Source organism: Atractosteus spatula, chromosome 5, assembly GCF_055471065.1.
Source record: "Atractosteus spatula isolate fAtrSpa1 chromosome 5, fAtrSpa1.hap1, whole genome shotgun sequence".
Classification (NCBI taxonomy): Eukaryota; Metazoa; Chordata; class Actinopteri; order Semionotiformes; family Lepisosteidae; genus Atractosteus; species Atractosteus spatula.
The window spans coordinates 42,494,907-42,513,382 of NC_142710.1; the positions used below are offsets into that span (position 1 = coordinate 42,494,907).

Below are 18,476 nucleotides of genomic sequence, written 5' to 3' on the forward strand. Positions count from 1 at the left end.
GAATTCTTCTGTTCTAATGGGAAAAATTACACCTTAGGTACGTTGTGAAAGTGTTAAAACTGACAAAATGCTGAGATACTTTCTCCCACCTACAGAATCCAGTTAACCCCCCTTTCTTTCTTATTGTTAGCACCTTTAAATGTGTTTATATTCTTTCCCTCCCCCCAATAAAATATAAAATCTGAAAGAATTTGTTTCACCCATGAATCCAGATTCAGTCAGCAGTCAGATTGTCCTTGTGAAGGCCACAGCCAAAATATCCAATCAACCAAATTAAGAAAAAGTAAACGCTTCTTCAGCAGTGCAAATATTAGCCGTGACATAGATGGGAAAATGGCAAGCTATCGCCCAGCACAGCTGAACAATCACACTATCCTAAGTTATATACATTGAGCATTCCATCCTGGCAACAGAGAACAAACAGGAATAAATTAAAAAATGATGCAGACTTCCTTAGAAACATCAAGGACAATCATCCACAAAGGCATGATGTATGAATTCCATGTGCATTATTCATTTTTTTTAAAATAAGCTTTGGCATTTCCAGAAAACTTATATCGGTCACATTTCAACATTTCCACGGTTAATTGTTAACCAGGATTTGAATTAAGTCTTAGTCTTAGGAACAAGTAAAGATTTATTCCGTGCTGACATTTCGGCTGTGGAGCCTTCTCCGGGAGTGAGAACGGTCTTATTTTTTAAACAACCTTTCTGCATTTAAATCAGACAACTTTTAAATGTACTGCTGTAATGGAGACTTGCCTCTACATTTTCCATCTACATTTTAATCCTAGCTAGAATTTCAAAATCATGAGTGCTACAAAGAAATGAAAAGCCCGGCTCTCTAAAAATCCAGTCTATTTTGAAATAGTTGCCATGAACTTTTACAGTGACTTTTGGAAAATTGAGAGACAAGGTAAGTCTGAATAGAAAGACGAGTACAGAGTAAGTCTGCAGCAGTGCCCCTGGAGTTTCCCAGCTCCTTTGCAGTGTCCGTTTTGCAAACTCTCTACCTCCTTGGTCACACAGAGGCGAGCGTCCTGACCTTTCTCAGACAGGCGGCGAGGCTGTGATCCGATACAGATGCTTCTGCTGTCATCCTCATCTTCTGGGGGTCGGCTCAGGTCATCCCAGGCGCACTTAGCACTGACGCCACTCAGGTTCGAGCCGTCGGTCTCAATCCCCTTGTCCACCCTCTCCTGCTTGAAGTGAACGGGGAAAACGTGGAAAATCACCACAGGTCCAGGCAGGAGAATGCATTCCAAGTACACTGAAGTCACTCCAGCCGCCACAGAGGATGGGCGTTTCTGGGTTTAAGCAATCAGATCCTTGCTGCGAATTAATCTGGGTCTTTTATTTGCCAGTAAAAAAATCTGTGTGAGTATTTGCAAGACTTTTTGCTCAACTTGAAAAAATAAAGTGCAAAGAGAAACATCACCAGCAGAGGGGAGCACTGTGCTTCCATTATGAATGTATGCGCGCACACAGGAATATCGCTCTATTCAAGGCCTTACTTGTAGGTGTGGGTCAATGTCAAATATAGTCTCGCCTCTCCTCATGTCTGTGATCAGCCAAGGGCCTCCGGCACTTCATAGGAAAGAGGAAGAAAAGATAAGATATCAGCATGAGTAGTTGAGTTTGCACAGACTGGTACTTACTGTTCTATATATTCAGAGATCTATGAATTCAAATTATTTCGATTAATTAGAATTTGCAACAATGAAAAAATTTCTGTGGAAAATAATTATTCCATATCTACGGGAAGAATTCAAACATGATCTTTAACCAGATCTTAATGGATGCTTCCCTGCATTGGTGCAACATTTTAAATATTTTGCCATTTTTCATTGTTTTTTGAGGACAGTAGAAAATAAGACAATTATACTGTCCACAAAACAATTTAAAAAAATGATTTAGTAAAGAACAAATACTTCTCCATTTGTGCTTCGAATGCATTCATGACAAATGTCATTTATTTAAAAAAATTCCCTGTAAGAATGAATGAAAACCAGGGGGTTGTGTAAGTGAGTTGGAAACCCTAAACTAAAAATATGATATTTACTCATGTAAGACGAGTTAAGGTAGCTAAGTTTTTAGATTTAATGTTTTTAATGTTCATCAGATTGCGTAAATGGTGAAAAGAGACTCTTTAGTGGGGAGTGGTGAATGGTGTTAAAAACTGTGGGGTCATGTGCCCACCCACAGATGCATCTTCGCTGTGCAGCTGTATTTGGTCCTTTTTACTCTCAGTGATCTTTTTCAATGTAAATGTAATTTATGTCTTGTAAGTACCATTAAAAATATATTCTGCTTATATTGCTCCTGCAATCGGAAGTTACTTCAGTTATCTTCAGTGGCCATTGAAACAATTTCTGTTTGAAGCACGGAAATGCATTTACTTTTTCTTGGCAGAACATACCATTAGACATACCATTTTTCTAGAGTCTTCAAGGTGACAAATAAAATGTCTATTCTTTTGAAAATATTTTTTACTGCAGGGTGAAATCATAGATAAATCATTTTCTTAAATGTAAGAACATTTTCCTTACAGATTCTCAGCATTTTGGCACGGTAGCTTCATTGATTTTTTAAAATGTTTATTGATTTAATTTTACATTAACCAAGCAGAGATATTTGAGAGATTTGAAAAATCAGTAAGGAAGAAGCCGGGAGATAGCTGGGGGACTGGAAGAACACAGACAGATCCCTCAGCTGTCTTGACACCCAGGTGACTCACCTTCACCTCAGCACACAAGGAAGTTAATGAGCAGTGTGTACCGTCTCCAACACACCCTCAAGTCTCCTGTTGCTGAATGCTCCCACGCATGTTACAGTGAGAACTAACTTGTCACATTAAGAAATGGTATATATTTTTGAGGTGCACTGTAAAGCTCAGGCTCAATTCCACATTTTAATTACACTGGGCGTCTGATTGAGAGCAGAAAAAAAGATCCCAAGAAACAAGAACAGATGTCAGTCGTTCAGCTAATAGGTGCACATAAATTGTGCCACAAAATGTATCATTTTTTAGCTGTCTGTATTTACAAATCTGCCTGGAATTTGGCCGACAATCTTTCACACAATAAATTTACAAAGAACGTCTGTCAACAATAAATGAGAAAAATTACTCCATATGTTAAACTAAGGAAATTTTGCAAGCAGAACCCTGCTTTATTGAGTTACTGTAAGCATATTATTCCTCGCCTTCCCAGCAAAAACCATGGATCCGTTACTTTGGTCTAGAGAAGAAAACCCCAGGAAGATTAAAGGATAAGAAAAGTACTGATATAGCTTTAATAACAGGAAACAAGGTGGTAGAAATAAGTCCAGAAATCATCTGCACCTATTAGCTGAACAACTGACATACAGTGCAGTCCGTAAGTATTTGTACAGTGACACAATTTTTGTTGTTTTGGCCCTGTACTACAGAAAAATGTATTTCAAATGAAACAATGACTGAGCTTAAAGTGCAGAATGTCAGCTTTAATTTGAGGGTATTTACATCTATATTGGGTGAACCATATAGGAATCACAGCCCTTTTTATACATAGTCCTCCCATTTTAGGGAACCAAAAGTAATTGGACAATTGCCTGCTCAGTTGTTTCTTGGCCAGCTGCGTGTTGTTGCATCATTAGTTCATGCAAAAGAGCCCTAACTAGTTGATTCTAGATGTGGCATTTGCATCTGGAGTCTGTTGCTGTTGTCTCTCAACATGAGGACCAAAGAAGTGTTCATACCAGTAAAGCGGGCCATCATGAGGCTGAAAAATGAGAATAAATCAATCCGAGACATAGCCAAAACATTAGGTGTGTCAAAATCAACTGTTTGGTACACTGTTAAGAAGCAAGAGCGCACTGGTGAGCTTAGCAATAGCAAACGACCTGGTAGACGACAGAAGACCAATGTAATGGATGACCGAAGAATACTTTCAATCGTGAAGAAAAACCCCTTTTCGACTGCTGAACAGATCAGGAACAGTCTCCATCATGTAGGCATAAATGTGTCAAGACTACCATAAAGAGAAGAATACACCAGCATAATCTCAGAGGGCTCACTACAAGGTGCAAACCACTGGTAAGAAAGGCCACCGAAAGGTCAGGTTACAGTTTGCTAAAAAAGTACATAAAATAGCCTCTAGAGTTCTGGGACAAAGCTTTATGGACAGATTAGACGAAGATGAACTTGTACCAGAGTGAGGGAAAGAGAAAAGTGTGGAGAAAAAAAGGAACTACTCATGATCCAAAGCATACCACCTCATCTGTGAAACATGGTGGAGGTAGTGTCATGGCTTGGGCATGTATGGCTGCCAATGGAACTGGCTCACTTGTCTCTAGTGATGATGTGACTGCAGACAGCAGGATGAATTCTGAAGTGTACAGAAGCATCTTATCTGATCAGATCCAACCAAATGCTTCAAAACTCATTGGACGGCACTTCACCTTGCAGCAGGACAATGACCCCAAACATACTGCTAAAGCAACTATGGAGTTTTTCAGGGACAAAAAGTGGAATGTTTTTGACTGGCCAAGTCAGTCACCCGACCTGAATCCCACTGAGCATGCATTTCACTTACTGAAGACAAGACTGAAGGCAAAAAGCCCCCGAAATAAGCAGGAACTGAAAATGGCTCAATTACAGGCCTGGCAGAGCACCACCAGGAAAGATACCCAACATCTGGTGATGCCAATGGGTCGCAGACTTCAGGCAGTCATCAACTGCAAAGGATTTGCAAACATGCCAAATTTTATTTAAGGAACAGGTGACGGGTTTATTCCATGCTGAAATGAAAAGAAAGGAAATGTTTCGGCTGTGGAGCCTTCTTCGGGTGTCAAATTTTAGGTGTTAAATTTTATTTAAGATTATGTCCAATTACTTTTGGTCCCAAGAAATGGGGGGACTATTTTTAAAAAGGGCTGTGATTCCTGTATGGTTCACCCAATATAGACGGAAATACCCTCGAATTAAAGCTGACATTCTGAACTCTAAGTCATTGTTTTATTTCAAATCCAATGTGCTGGAGTACAGAGCCAAAACAGCAAAAATTGTGTCACTGTCCAAATCCTTATGGACTGGACTGTACGTTCTCGGACACCCAGTTGAATTAAAAACCAGGAAACACAAAAAACAAAATGGGCTTCAAAAGGACACTACTTACACACTGACACTGCGTAACAAGTCGAGGATCCCCTGGCCGTTCCACTGCTGGGCCGCCTGCAGCTCCTCAGTACAAACGCCAACGATCTGGGGAGAGTGGGAGGGCGGGTAGGAGTACAGCACATGATTGTGGACCAGGGGAGTCAAAACTCAGTTGCTGAACAGCCCTTTTTTTCAAATCTTAATTAAATGCATAAAATAACTGCATCAACACCATTGAAAGAACCTTTAATTCGCATTATGAATGTTTTATGATTAATCGGTAGATTTAAGATTTAAGTTTTGGTGTACATTTTATTACACAAAACCTGCCCTCTGAAAAATAGAAGAAAATCCATGTTTCTAAGGGGGGAACAGTTGCCTGGTAGTTAGCACTGGTGGCTCAAAGCTGCATGATCCAGGGCTGGACTCCCTATCTAGGGCACCTTCTGTGTCAAATTCGCATATTTTCTTCAGTGTCTGCAGGCGTTCTGCCTTCCTCTAAATTGCCCCCATGTGACAGTGATGGACTGGCTGTCGACCCGGGGTGTATTTGTGCCTTGTGCCCTACTTAAGTGATGGGCTCCATGTTGCTGCGACCTGTGTCAAACATAAGTGGCTTTCTGGTAACACAGATGGACGTTAGAGAGGGGCTTGCAGCACAAGCTTGGCCTTGTGCCACCTACATTGCAGCATTAAGTCACCAGCAGAAGTGAGGAGGATTTGTTCCAGAGATATTGACAATTCACTTAAAAGGGCTCATCTGGAAAGATACACATTTTAATGCCTATTTCCCGATACGAACTTGAAAAGTCTGGCTAATTTCTCACTGTTGAAGCTGTATGAATTTTTAGGTAAGGTCTTCAACATTTAAAGACGATTGGTAATATGTTAACACATACAAAACACTTCCATCTTAAGAGATGCAAAGTTTTTGCAGTTGACTGAATCAGACCAATAAAATAAGTGAAAACACTGTGGACATCTCTGAACTGAGATACATATAATACATCTTAGTTCAGGTGGGTAGCTGTGTCAGCATGCGTAGGCTGCAAAGGAACAAGTAATAGGTTTATTCCATGCTGAAAAAAAGGAGAAAGAAAACAGGTGTGAAGAAGGCTCCACGGCCGAAACGTTGCGTTTTCTTTCTTCTTTTTCTCAGCACGGAATAACCCTATTACTTGTTCCTATAATACATCTTTATACATATAAGGATGTGGAAGCTGTTAAACACTGTTCATCCCAAAGCACTTTCCGTAGAGGAGGGGAAAAATGTCACTGACCAGTGCAGTGCAGCCCACCTGGGTGACATGCAGCAGCCCCAGTGCACAGCATGTAAGATAGAGAAGTGACAAACAACTCCACCAATTAAATTAAAAGCCAAACTCTTTGAGGTATTTTCTGGAATCATTTTGTATTAAGGAATCCAGATTTTAGAATTAATCCAGAAGCGCAGAGTTTATGCACTCTGTCTAAAATTGTCTTGAGATGTTTAATGACTCCCACAGCAGTGTCCTCCATTCTTAATAGTGGGGTATTGGCTTGGAAAGTGCGGTTCCATCTGCTAGTCCACCAACACCACTGACACCACTTCCTTAAAAGAGCCTTTCCAAACCCAAGCACGCTGTACATAGTGATAAAAAAGTACAATAAAAATTGAAAAGAAAAAATATTTATACAGGCTTATACAGATGGAATGTAGGGCAATCAGACCTAGACCTGAGTAAAAAAAAGGGGAGTTTTAAACATAGATTTGAAGAAAGTTAATTAATTTGTCCCTCGCAGAGTCTGAGGAAGGTAATTCCAGTCTTGGTAGGTTTCTGAGATCTGATGCCATCAGCCTATAAGGTGGTAACATTGTTGTTAAAAGTCTTTCAGATGAAGACAGACGTTTGGCACAAAATGACTCACCTGCAGGAAAGTGATGAGTCCGAAGGGGGTCTGCACCGGCTGTAACTGGGGGTCCTCTGTGAGTAGCATGTGCTGGATGCGGGATTCACTGTTGTCTAAGGGACTGTGCCATGACACATGGTCTCCACTGCAAAACGTGTTTTCTGGAAGAGAAGACCAATTCTAGGATTTAAAAAAGACTTAGCATTTGAAAATCTGAAAGAATTTGCTGATGTTTGGTACTGTTGTCATTTAACATAGAAAGAAAGACCCTTGCTTTACAAAACCGAAGGCCAACTATAATGAACCTGAGAAATATTCAGCTCCTTATGGAATGGCAACTTCTGCTTTTCCGGCCAGACTTAACATTCTAGCTTTGAGCGTATGGCATATCGTTGCAGTGTTAAACATTTATGAAGATATGCAAACTCTAGGCTATTTGTTGGCATGAAATATCCACAGCAGTATTATCTGCTCAAAATATGCAAATCCACCCTCTCCTCTAATCTCTTTTGGGTGTGCTCTTCAAATTTTTTGAAGAGCAATTTTTTTGTTACACCTCACGTCCACATACTCTTATAATAGCAATTAAAAAACAAAAAAACTGGCAGAGCATGACAAGGACTTCTGTCTCAGAATAGTTTTGTTAAAAAAGGAAAATAAATTCTAATAATTTACTTCCTACACATTTTGGTGTTCATTTTTTTTCCATGTGCTGAAGCAAACATTGAAAGGTACAGACAATCAATCATAAAATAAGTAGTGTAACATAGGCAAGAGACCATCTAGAACTAGAGATTTATTTAACCAAAAAACCGAAGCAAGGATTTAGGTGATCTGCAGTAACGCAGCACTATTCAGAGAAATAAAGAATGTAAACCCACAAAGAAGCCATTCCTATTATACATCTTCATGCTTGGACCATTTTATACCAGTGATTAACTTAATTCTATGGTGACCAGCCCAGCAAAGCTGTGTCCTACTGGGAACCCCTGTCCTGATGTGGCCAGGGCCTTTCACATGCTAACCTCACTGCAGGAAACCCACCTGTCCTAGTCTGTCTGAGACTGGCCAGACCTTCTATTCTTACCCAGCAACCACAGCTACAGCCAGTGGAGATTATAGGATTAAACACTTGGCTAATAGGCTCTTTAACATTCAAGCAAGCTCACAGAGTAACTATACTGGTCTCATCCTTCAGTGGATTCAATTGTTTTATTATACTCAATCCTTTGTAACTTTCCGAGTTTCAGTTGCTTTGAAAGTTTGCATACAATAACTTTCAAAATATTTTTCACGATTAAGGGTTTTTAAATAAAAGGGTAGATTTTCAAAGTTTCAAGGCATTTTAGAGAATGCAACAGTTAATGAACTGAGATGAGTTGTAAGTTCACATGCGCCATGTACTTCATTAAGAATTGAAACGTTCAAAATCTAACGTTGAAATAACTTAGGTGACCATCAATGCAAAGTCCCCCAGTGACTCACCTTTATAAGTGAACATTAACTTTCTGAAATGACTCCTTCTTAAATTAACACCCACAAGGGGTGTCAGACCCTTTAAAACTCCACTGAAGGCAAGCATGTCATCGCTTGCTCAGGGATCCCTTGAAGGGCTGCAGGACGGAGCTATCAGCCAGCCCAGTGAACTGTATCTGGAAGTGAGTGTAAAATGTAACCAGTCCCTAAATGTTAAACATCTTGTGCATACTGGTAAGCATTTTTAATAGGAACGTAGCTCCTCATAATATGACACTAGTGTTTATATGGTTAAATTAGCAACGTACATAATTAGTTTTGAGAAGTTTTTTCATTAAAAGAGATTAATGCAAAAAAAGTTAAGTCTTTACTTGCTATGATCTACTTTTGAAGTGAAGCAACTTCAATATTAAAGCAGAATCTCATACAGTGAGACTGGGGGATGTTGAAAAAGCCCTAATAAACAATCAATCATTAAAATGGGTTTACTTTATATCACGAACTACAGGAAACGTCTTCTAAATACCAGCACCGCCTAAGGGGGTACAAGGCAACCGGTTTCAAAACCCCCCCCTTCGACCTTACCCCAAATCCCTCATCAGCGTTAGCTTCAAAACCTCGAGCTTAAACACCACCACCAAAAAAACAAGACAACATAAGTCCTGTGGTTTTTTAAATAATTTTATTTTAACTGTAAAACTCAAAGCAAAAGCACCTTGTGTATCAAATTTAAACAACAGCTTGCTGAACTACTGTGAAGTGCACAAAATTCAGAAAGTTTAACTTAGGTGGTAGGTTCATGTTGCGCAAAAGCCCACTGGTTTTGCATGTTCATTTGAGCGTGGCAGAAACAGTATTTTCCTGTCATTTTTGAGGATGAATGTCCTGTGCTCGACTGCAGTGGGAGAAGGTCAGGAAACAGGAGTGGCAAGGGCGCTCCCGGGGAATGCATGTCAGACAGGCTGAGCACGCACAGACCCTGCGGTAATCCGTGATAAAGGCCGGAGCCCACCCAGGTGCAAATTGAACCCAGCTGGAGGAGCCCGAGCTGGAGAGTAGCCTGCAGTCTCAGTCTCTGACGTATACAGTACACCACGGGCTGCTCTGGGGTTCAGGAGGCTTAGAAAACTGACATCACGAGAACAACATCATATATTACCATCTATTTTAAAAAAACTACAAAACCTTGCTCTTTGGCAAGTGCATGTCGATGTGTCAGGCTGTGTACCACAGCACCAGAAGAAAGGTACTTTAAAATTAAACTGCGCAACAGTTTAAAAAACTTTGGCTCCCCGTCTGGGAAGAGGCAGTTACACTTCATGCGTCCATAATTACCTTGAAAAGTCTTGGCCTGTAATTGTTAACCTGACATTTCCATACAGGTCCCCAGGCTACTTCTGGAAACATTAACTTGACTTTGCTGATGGTGTCTCCTGACATCTCACAGTTCACTTACAAATGCCCCATTGATGTCACCGCGGGATACCGAAGACCCAGCGTTGCTGTTAAAAATTCTTCTGTATGACAAAGGGCCTGGGAACAGTAGGCAAAGAGCTCACCCTTTTGAAAGCAGAAAGCTCAGTGCTCCCTTGAAGCTCTATGGCTCAGAAGCATGCAGTTATAGTGTACTTTACCAGCGATTCATGCATCTTAATGTCACATTCTGTTGATTTTGAAGCCACATCTACAACTTCAAACGGTCCATCAGAAAATGAAAATTCGATTAAGACAAAGCTTCCGCCAAATAATATTTTGGAATTCTTTTGATAAAAGTCTTAAGGGGATGAGTTTTTATTTTTATGATGCCTATTTGCTTCTAAAATTGTAACATTTTCTAGAGTGCTATCAGGATGTTCACTAGGAATGTTCCTTTACATCTTTACCTCTCTGACCCACACGGCAGAGACCCGAGTTCCTTTCATCTGAAGTAAGTTTCACAAGACCAAGAGAACGATTTAAAAGGTATATTTTAACAGAATGCACTCCTATTAAAAAGCTTACTGCAAAGCTGTGCTTGACTGTTGAAAGAGACACTAGTGTTACAATGACAAAAAAACAATGGAGTGCAATAGATTTTTTACTGTTTTTTTTGGCATAAAAAAGGGTGAGAAAGGGTGGCTGGCTCATGTACTCGACGGCATTCGTGCTTGCTCCTCGATGAAGGGTGCACTTCAGGACAAAGGATGACTTCAGTTGGTGGTGTTAGAAAGAAATGTATTTTCTGAACAAAAATCCCTCAGGATGGTCCAAGAGGGACCAGAGCCAATGGCCTCCTGTCTAAAGAGAAGAGCGTCTGTGCAGTAGAGGGAGCTCCAGCTCACACTATCCATGCAACACAAATTCGGAAAGCCACAGGAAACCCATATACCAAGACTGTCGAGCAGGATGATTCAGTCTCATATGGATCACCACTCTAGAAGTGGGCTAGATTTACCAAATGGCCTGGTATCTGTTCATATGCCCTTGAATAATCCACAGGCCACTGGTACAATCTTAAGGCCTCCATTCCTAGTGTTGTGTACGTTTCTACAACAATCTACATGGGCTTCTATTATCTTGTCTCTGCGAGTTACTGTACCTGACTGGAACACATATCTGGCCAGTCCTTGCATGAGCTCTGCTGGCCAGGTAGGGGGCGCCGTCTCTCCTGCTTCCCTCTTCAACCGGAAGGTCAGTTCAAACCCAAACCCACTGGCACCATCCTGTCCTGTAAATCTATTACAAATAAAATGTGAACAAGGCTTTAGAAACATCAAAGAACATATTTTACTAAGCAGCTGAATTGCCCTCAGAGAAAGTTTGAGCAGGAACTCAGACCAAAAGTCCACACAGATAGTACCCCAGGTACAGAATTGAACCCAGGGCCCCAGTGCTCGAAGGCAGCAATGCGCCACCCAGCTTCAAACATCAGCTAAGATCAACTAAACCCTCTCTACATATACTAGGCACCGATTTGTCAGAACAGGACACTATTCAAATTCTAGCAATAAAGATGCAATTAACAGTTAAGGTCTTAAACATCTGTCTTAAGGTTTTAAGCATCTGTCTTAATCAGTCTCAATGTTTTAAGTATATTTTAAGTCTCATACTTGTACTTGTTCACCTGGATGGAAAAACATTTACAAAATAATCCCAAACATATAATGCAAGATGGGTAATTTATTGGAACAGTTCACTTGCTGCATGTTCTCTGCAGCTGTACTCGCACAGTTGAGTCTATTCAAGCCATGCACAACTGCCTTTTTTGGATTCTGCCGCCGCTGTCTCCTGCCCAAAAAAATCGGATAAAAACAATTTCACTATATTTAAAAGAGAACTATCAACTACAGAAAAAGAAAGAGAAAGGGTGTTATGGAGCAATGTTGCAAGACCAGTTAGAGCCAATTCTTATAAACCTCCCTCATGTTAATGAAACATCCTTCCATTACAGACGAGACACTTTCTCATTTCATGTGTCCAACAAGAATGAGAAAAAAGAGCTTCTCCCACCTTCTCAAAGGCTCTTGACTTGTATTTGTTTCTAGCGTCCACCCCCCTTCCTTCCTCCTTCCTAAACTAACCGCACACGAAGCCCAGCCAAGTGTCCCAGGACCTCTCCAGCGCTAGAAATCCTCAAGTCCAGTTCTCATCAATCTCCAGGCCGGAGCGACAGAGGCAGATTAGAACCTCTGCTTGTGCTTGCTCTGGAATTACAAAGCGCACAGGGGGGAGCTTTCCCTATTCCTCCCCCTCTTTTCAACACCAAAAAAAGGAAAGTCTCAGGCAAACAGACCCCAGACGTTCTGAAGGTGGGAGAATTGAACATCCCTAAGAGAAATACCCAGAATGTTATATTCTGAATTATACACAATATACAGAAGGAGTTTAAGGCCTGTTTTGACCAGACATTTCAAAAGAGCCACGTGTCTTAAGGGAGGGAAAACTGTTCAAATTGGGAACACCCAAAGAAACACTAAGACAATCACTTTGCCCTTGTTTCAGACAAAAAGGAGAGGTCACAACCACTCCCCTCCAGGCCATTGATGATTTTCAAGATGGGATAAGAGAGATTATGGAGTTGTCCCTCAATAATGCAAACACCTAAAGACGCTACCGCCTAATAAGTCTTTCCATTTAATGTTCCTCAGATTACAACTGGCTTGATAGTAGTGATACAACACTTAATCAGCACACTGCGTGTTGATTAAGCCCTTCATTTTCCAGAGCTTCAAGAATATAATGACAAACTGAAGCATCACATTGGAACCCAGTCTGAAGTTTTTTGTTACTGGTTGGCATTAAAGTCAAAGGTACACAAGGATGGGGCTCTCTTAGCAGGTAGTATGGTAGATAACACCAGCATGCCACTAGCATACGGATTTCTTGACCTCTAAATTTGATGAGGTAAATCAGAAGCAGGCCTGCTGTACTGATGGTGGACTGCTGTATAATAGACAGGAACACAGCAGCCTGAAATAAAATGATCTACCTTGATTTTCCCCTTTGAACAATAAGCAGAGGTGTCTCACTGGCAAGACAGTGCATTTTGCCCCCACTAGGGCGTGACAAGAATGGGGTGATTTACCATTGAAAAGTACAGTTTAGTTTTAAATCACATTTTTGTATTATATAAAAATATTACATGAATAGCCATATCTGAAGGGCATATATCAGCCACAATGTGCAAACGCATACTACAGCCTTAATTAAAATGTTGTGCTCTCAATTATTTTAAAGGTATATCAGTGGCTTTCACTTCTTCTTTTCTATTATTAAAATGAGCCCATTATTGCCTTTATCAAAGTTAGTTAAGTTATGCCTTTAAATTATGCTCAGCAGTTATGTTCTGTTACTGGATCTTCTTGAAAATTAATCCTATTTAAAAAATGTATTGCTAAATGTTGATAAATGATTGTATAATACGACCATACTATACATATATATTATACACAATTTTGTCACTCCAAATATGGAGCCCCGCTCAGCCTTCCCTATTTTAAACAGAAGACTGAACTGCAACTACCCTATCGTGTCTCTGAAATACTGATCCATAAATTAAACACTTGCAAAATACCCAAGACTGGCTTCTACAGGTATGACACTTGTCTTGAAGACCAAGTTCTCTCACACAGTATGAATAATGTACATTTCAACACAAAGTATAATTGTTTTCAACCAAGATATCCCACTTGCATGACGTCTGCCTTTGTCACTGCAGCAATCTCAATCCATCTCGATTCAGATCGACCAGATTCAGGGGACGACAGAACAAACTCTGTCACCTGTGGCTTAAAGCAGACAAAGCTTTTCAAAGTGTTCCGATTGAAAGAGAGAAACCTGGGGCAAGGAGCATCAACAGGGGTGGCCTGCACAAGAGACGCACAGAGCGCCAAGTCAGCCCGTAATAAAGCACTCAAGACTGCAGTGATGCACAGTGTGGAAACAGGGGCTATCTTTCAGCTGCCAGCTCCAAGAGCTTCGCATTCTAACTCTGGACCGCAGTGATCACTGAAATAAACACTGGTTGCACAATATTGCAGGAGATTTTAACTTTGCAACTTTGGGCCCATAGATCGAAATTTGGGCAAGTTCTGGACAAGCACCGCGGTACAGGCCGTGTTTGACAGATCTAGCATGAATCACATCTTTTGAGACACACTTGTAGTAGTTCTTATATTCATCTTTGTCTGCTTTTTGTTTGAACAAAAAAGCTCTCGCAGAGCAAGACAGTATCCTAAATGGGGGCCTTTGTGCCTTCAGTGTCTCTGCTCAGTAGGTGGCCTCCTCTCCATTACCAGCTCCACATTCATTAGCTGTTCTACTAACCACCTGGATACAAATGGTGGCATCTGGATCTGGCCCATCTGGAGGTCTAAACAATGTCAGGACATGGCCTGCTACAGGGGAGGTCTGCCTCCAACAATGCCGCTCCAGGACACAGCTGATTAAGCACTTTTTTCACAGTGATAAGGGAAGCTAATACCCCACAGGGCAGCCTGTATTTCCTGCAACTGCCTTAAAACCCCATTATGCACAGTCCTCCAAAATGAAGTTTAAACAAGTCTACTGGGACAGTATTTACTGTAGGTCTTAAAAAAGTCTCGTATTATACATTAATCAATCCGTCATACTCAATATTACCACCTCATTCAACACAGCTTTTAGATATACATCCACAATATGACAAATCAGTTTTTCCATGCCTGCCTGGCGATTCTGAAATAATGTCTTCCTTTCAAGGGCAGGACAGACTTCAGAGAAGACATTCAGTGTCTTCTCATCACATGTCATTGTTTCACAAAAGTAAAGGGGTATAACTTATAACAGTTTTGTAATTTTAGAACAAACTGCAAGACTCGTAGAAGACTGGAGTGGACACAGTCTATTATAGAAAGTAATGTTCAATAACTAGCGACTGAGGTGCAGGATCTTTTTTACATCTGAATTTTGTTGTTTATTTAAGGGATCATAATCTGCATGTCTGCTGATCTTTGACCATTGGTCACTTAAACAAAGACTAAAAACAGAAAGAAATGAACTCTGGCAAGGCTATGGGTTTTTAGAACCACATCTGGCCATCTGTGACATGTAACACAGCAATGCAATGCTACACAAGCACAAATATCGGAAATTGAGTTTAGGGAAGAATACGTTTTTAACTAAAGAGCCTTTGAAGAGTAAAGTGCCAACAAACACTAGTATGTTTCCCACATTTTCTTTATGTCTTTGGTACAATGGTATACCAGACTAAATCCTTTTTTCTTGTATCGCAAGCCACTGCTGGCATGCTTGTGAAAATTTCTTGCTCAGTGTTTTTGAACCAATTTCACCAATTGTATTCATTTCTAGATTTTAAGACACAAAAAAACCTTTCTAGAGGCAAATTGTTACCTTTTAGATTAAAAGTGCTATTTAAATTCAATTAATTTATTAAACATCACATTTCATTATAGCCAATGATTGTTTCTAATGTATTTAGTTTTGTCTAGCTTATTAAATGCTTTTTTCAAAAGAGTCTAAAGGAATTATGAAACTTCAGATAGGGAGTACACAGAAACTTTAATTTCTTAAATATTCTCACAATAAATCATTTTAATAAACAACTAAGAAACGGTAACTCTTTAGCTGAATATTTCAGCAGTATAATTAAGCTCAATTAGCTATAGCACTGTTCCAGTGACAGTGTTTTTGTGTGTAGCAGTATAATTCACCTGTTTTAGCCCCTTGCATATCGACTCACTTGACACCTTGATTAGAAGGTCTGTCACGGTTTCACTGTGTAGAGCTAAGGCAGTGAACACACAATAAAGGGCATTTCAACAAAGATTCATGCTTCTGCACACTTAAGAACTAATGTTTAATGCAAGATCGAGCCATTTCAGATTTAAAGAGCTACAGCGTATTTTTGCAAAGCATAACATACCCTAACCTTTTAATACTAAACTTTTTCAACATCACGATCAACAATTTATAGTAGTAGTTTATATCAAAACCATCATATCAATGTAATGCATTAACACTGAAAAATAAAACCTCTAGAAACTTCCAGTGAATAATTGCCTCCCATTACACTGCAAGAGAGAATCAAACGGCAAAAATACATCTACATACAGTAGTTGTGACAATTCACATATTAAACCACTTAGTACAGAAAAAAAATGAAATCAAAAGTTACCCTTTAAATTGATATTAATGGTCTCAAAGTGGGATGAAACAATTCTTACTCGAGTTTATTGAAATTGTAACTTGGTTTCCTGAGTGGCCCGAGATCTGTGATCCTGGACCTGGTCACTACTAACTGAACCCCCAAGGGGCTCATCTTACCGATACCCCCCAGGGCTGCAGTTAGTTAGGGTTAGCTGGCCATGGCTCTCTCAGCTCTCAGGGACACAGCGCCCCCTGTGGCCTCCCAGGCACTTGCAGGCCGGGCACTGAACCTTTGTTATGGGGCTGTGTGCTGCCTGTGACGTGTTCAAGGGGAACTGCAACACTACTTTTATATTTCTGGGCTAGAAAGAAACAGCATCGCTGAGTGCATTTCAAACCACAATAAAAGTAAAATGTCCACAATGTAAAAACTCCAATTTACGCCACAAAACAGACAACATCTCCAGGTATGCACAGCACCATGTTTTTATTCAGAATTTTCAAAAAAGAGGCAACAAAACCTTCAGTAACGTGAAGCAGCCCTATGACATTGTTAACAAGCAATGAATACATCTCTTAATTCGATAGAAATATTTCTCTCAACTTCGAGACAGTTTTGCAGACAAAACTACGCACTTGTTAACTCTGCATGCAGATCTCATTGGAACATTTCTGAAGTGAAATGTCTGCTGCACAACCTGTACTTATTCGCTTGTCCATCACATTACATGAGTCATTACAGTGATTAGTGAGCAGGAAGGGCCAAAACACGTCACAATTCTCATCAATTCTCGTTCTTGCCTGTGGCGATACCAGCAGTTTTCAACAACATTGTGACCTACAGTCATTTCACAAAGTTCACAGTGCTTAATTAGAAATTCTAAATTTCTTTTCATGCCATCAATGAATTTATTTTGTTACCAAGACTGATTAACTGGTCTGAGAAACTGGGACTGCAGTTCCCCTTTAAAAGATGAGTGTCTCGAACACCGGTGGTCTGTGGAGTCCGCCTGTGGTCAAGAGGGTCGGAACTGTCAGCTGACAGGCACAACTGCTTTGAAATGTCAAATTTTGATCAATAAATGAATGAAAAAGTATATCCTTTTGTGCGTCACTTGTTTTATTGGGTTCTCTTTATCAATTTGTATGACTTAGATGAAGATCTAATCACATTTTAGGTCACATTTATGCAGAAATTCAGACAATTCTAAAGGGTTCACAAACTTTCTAGCACCACTGTATATCCATCCATTTTCTAACCACTTCATCCAAATCAGGGTCATGGGGGGCCGGAGTCTATCCTGGCAAGCAACAGGTGCAAGGTAGGGCACACACAGACACAAAAACAGACACGCAAACTCACAGCACGGCCAGTTTTCCCAGAAGCCAGTTAACCTTCCAGTAGGTCTCCTGACTGTCAGAGGAAACCCAAGTGAACACAGGGAGAACATACAAAGCCGAACAGAGTGATGTGAGGCAGCAAAGCTACCCACTGCACAACCACACGACCCACGGAACTTTCTGGCTTTAAGATAAATGTCCGAGTGGTGCAAAGCTACAATAGTGACAGCTTTATATGATGAAAGCATATACACGTTCGTATACACATGCATATGCATTTCACACTTGACTCGTTTGGGATGTTTTTGGTAAACTGGGTACCTCGTTCAAAACATCACAAAGTGAACATGCCACAAGAGCGCTTCATTTAGAATCAAATCGAACCAGGACATCTGGGCAAGAAAACACTGGTATATTTTGTGCATTGTTTATCAATTGTGAACCACATTGAAAGGTGAAGGCTTGTTTGTGCTCTTCCATGAACAGAAACAGGACAGAAAGCGGACTGCTGCCATCAAGAAAAACACTGCGCACAGCCTTGTGCTGTTGATCACGTGTTCACACAATAGCCATCACCTGCACAACACGTGTACATGAAGCAGAGTATTTTTCACGGAATTGGCAAAAATGCGCATTAACAAATCTATTAAAACAAGTTAAAAACTAATTTCCTGCCCAGAGGTATTGCGACTCAGGAAAAAGTTTGCTTTGCCCCCTGGTTTTATACATTTTACTGCAGTAAAGTTCAACACAGTGCCTCAGTTTTAAAATGAAAAGGCAGAAACATACACTAAGAAAAATAAGAGACTCTTATGTGTGCTTTCACAGAATTTAAAACAAATATAATTAAATTAATTTTTACAGAACAGGACAGGATGTTGTGTTTGCAAATCATCTTACCAGCCTTTCTGATATGGGATTTCATTACAATAAAGCATAGGATAGTTGGAACAGGAATTCACAATTAGTAAAAACTCGTCCTGGATCATTTTCTTTCATTCAGCTT

General features: G+C 40.3%; 1 protein-coding gene across 6 annotated transcripts in view; it reads right to left on the reverse strand.

Annotated features, from left to right (window-relative positions):
* Positions 1-18,476, reverse strand: part of sufu (suppressor of fused homolog (Drosophila)) — a 41,864-nt gene that overhangs the window by 18,636 nt on the left and 4,752 nt on the right. For 4 of the 6 annotated variants that reach the window (XM_088917169.1, XM_088917166.1, XM_088917167.1 and 1 more), the window contains 5 exons: positions 11,082-11,218; positions 7,046-7,188; positions 5,157-5,242; positions 1,515-1,587; positions 1,046-1,202 (listed from right to left, as the gene is read on the reverse strand). In XM_088917169.1, coding sequence (XP_088773295.1) covers positions 1,046-1,202; positions 1,515-1,587; positions 5,157-5,242; positions 7,046-7,188; positions 11,082-11,218 — 596 coding nt within the window. The remainder of the gene's footprint in view (positions 1-1,045; positions 1,203-1,514; positions 1,588-5,156; positions 5,243-7,045; positions 7,189-11,081; positions 11,219-18,476) is intronic. The other 2 variants (XM_088917171.1, XM_088917168.1) reach the window with 1 other exon arrangement.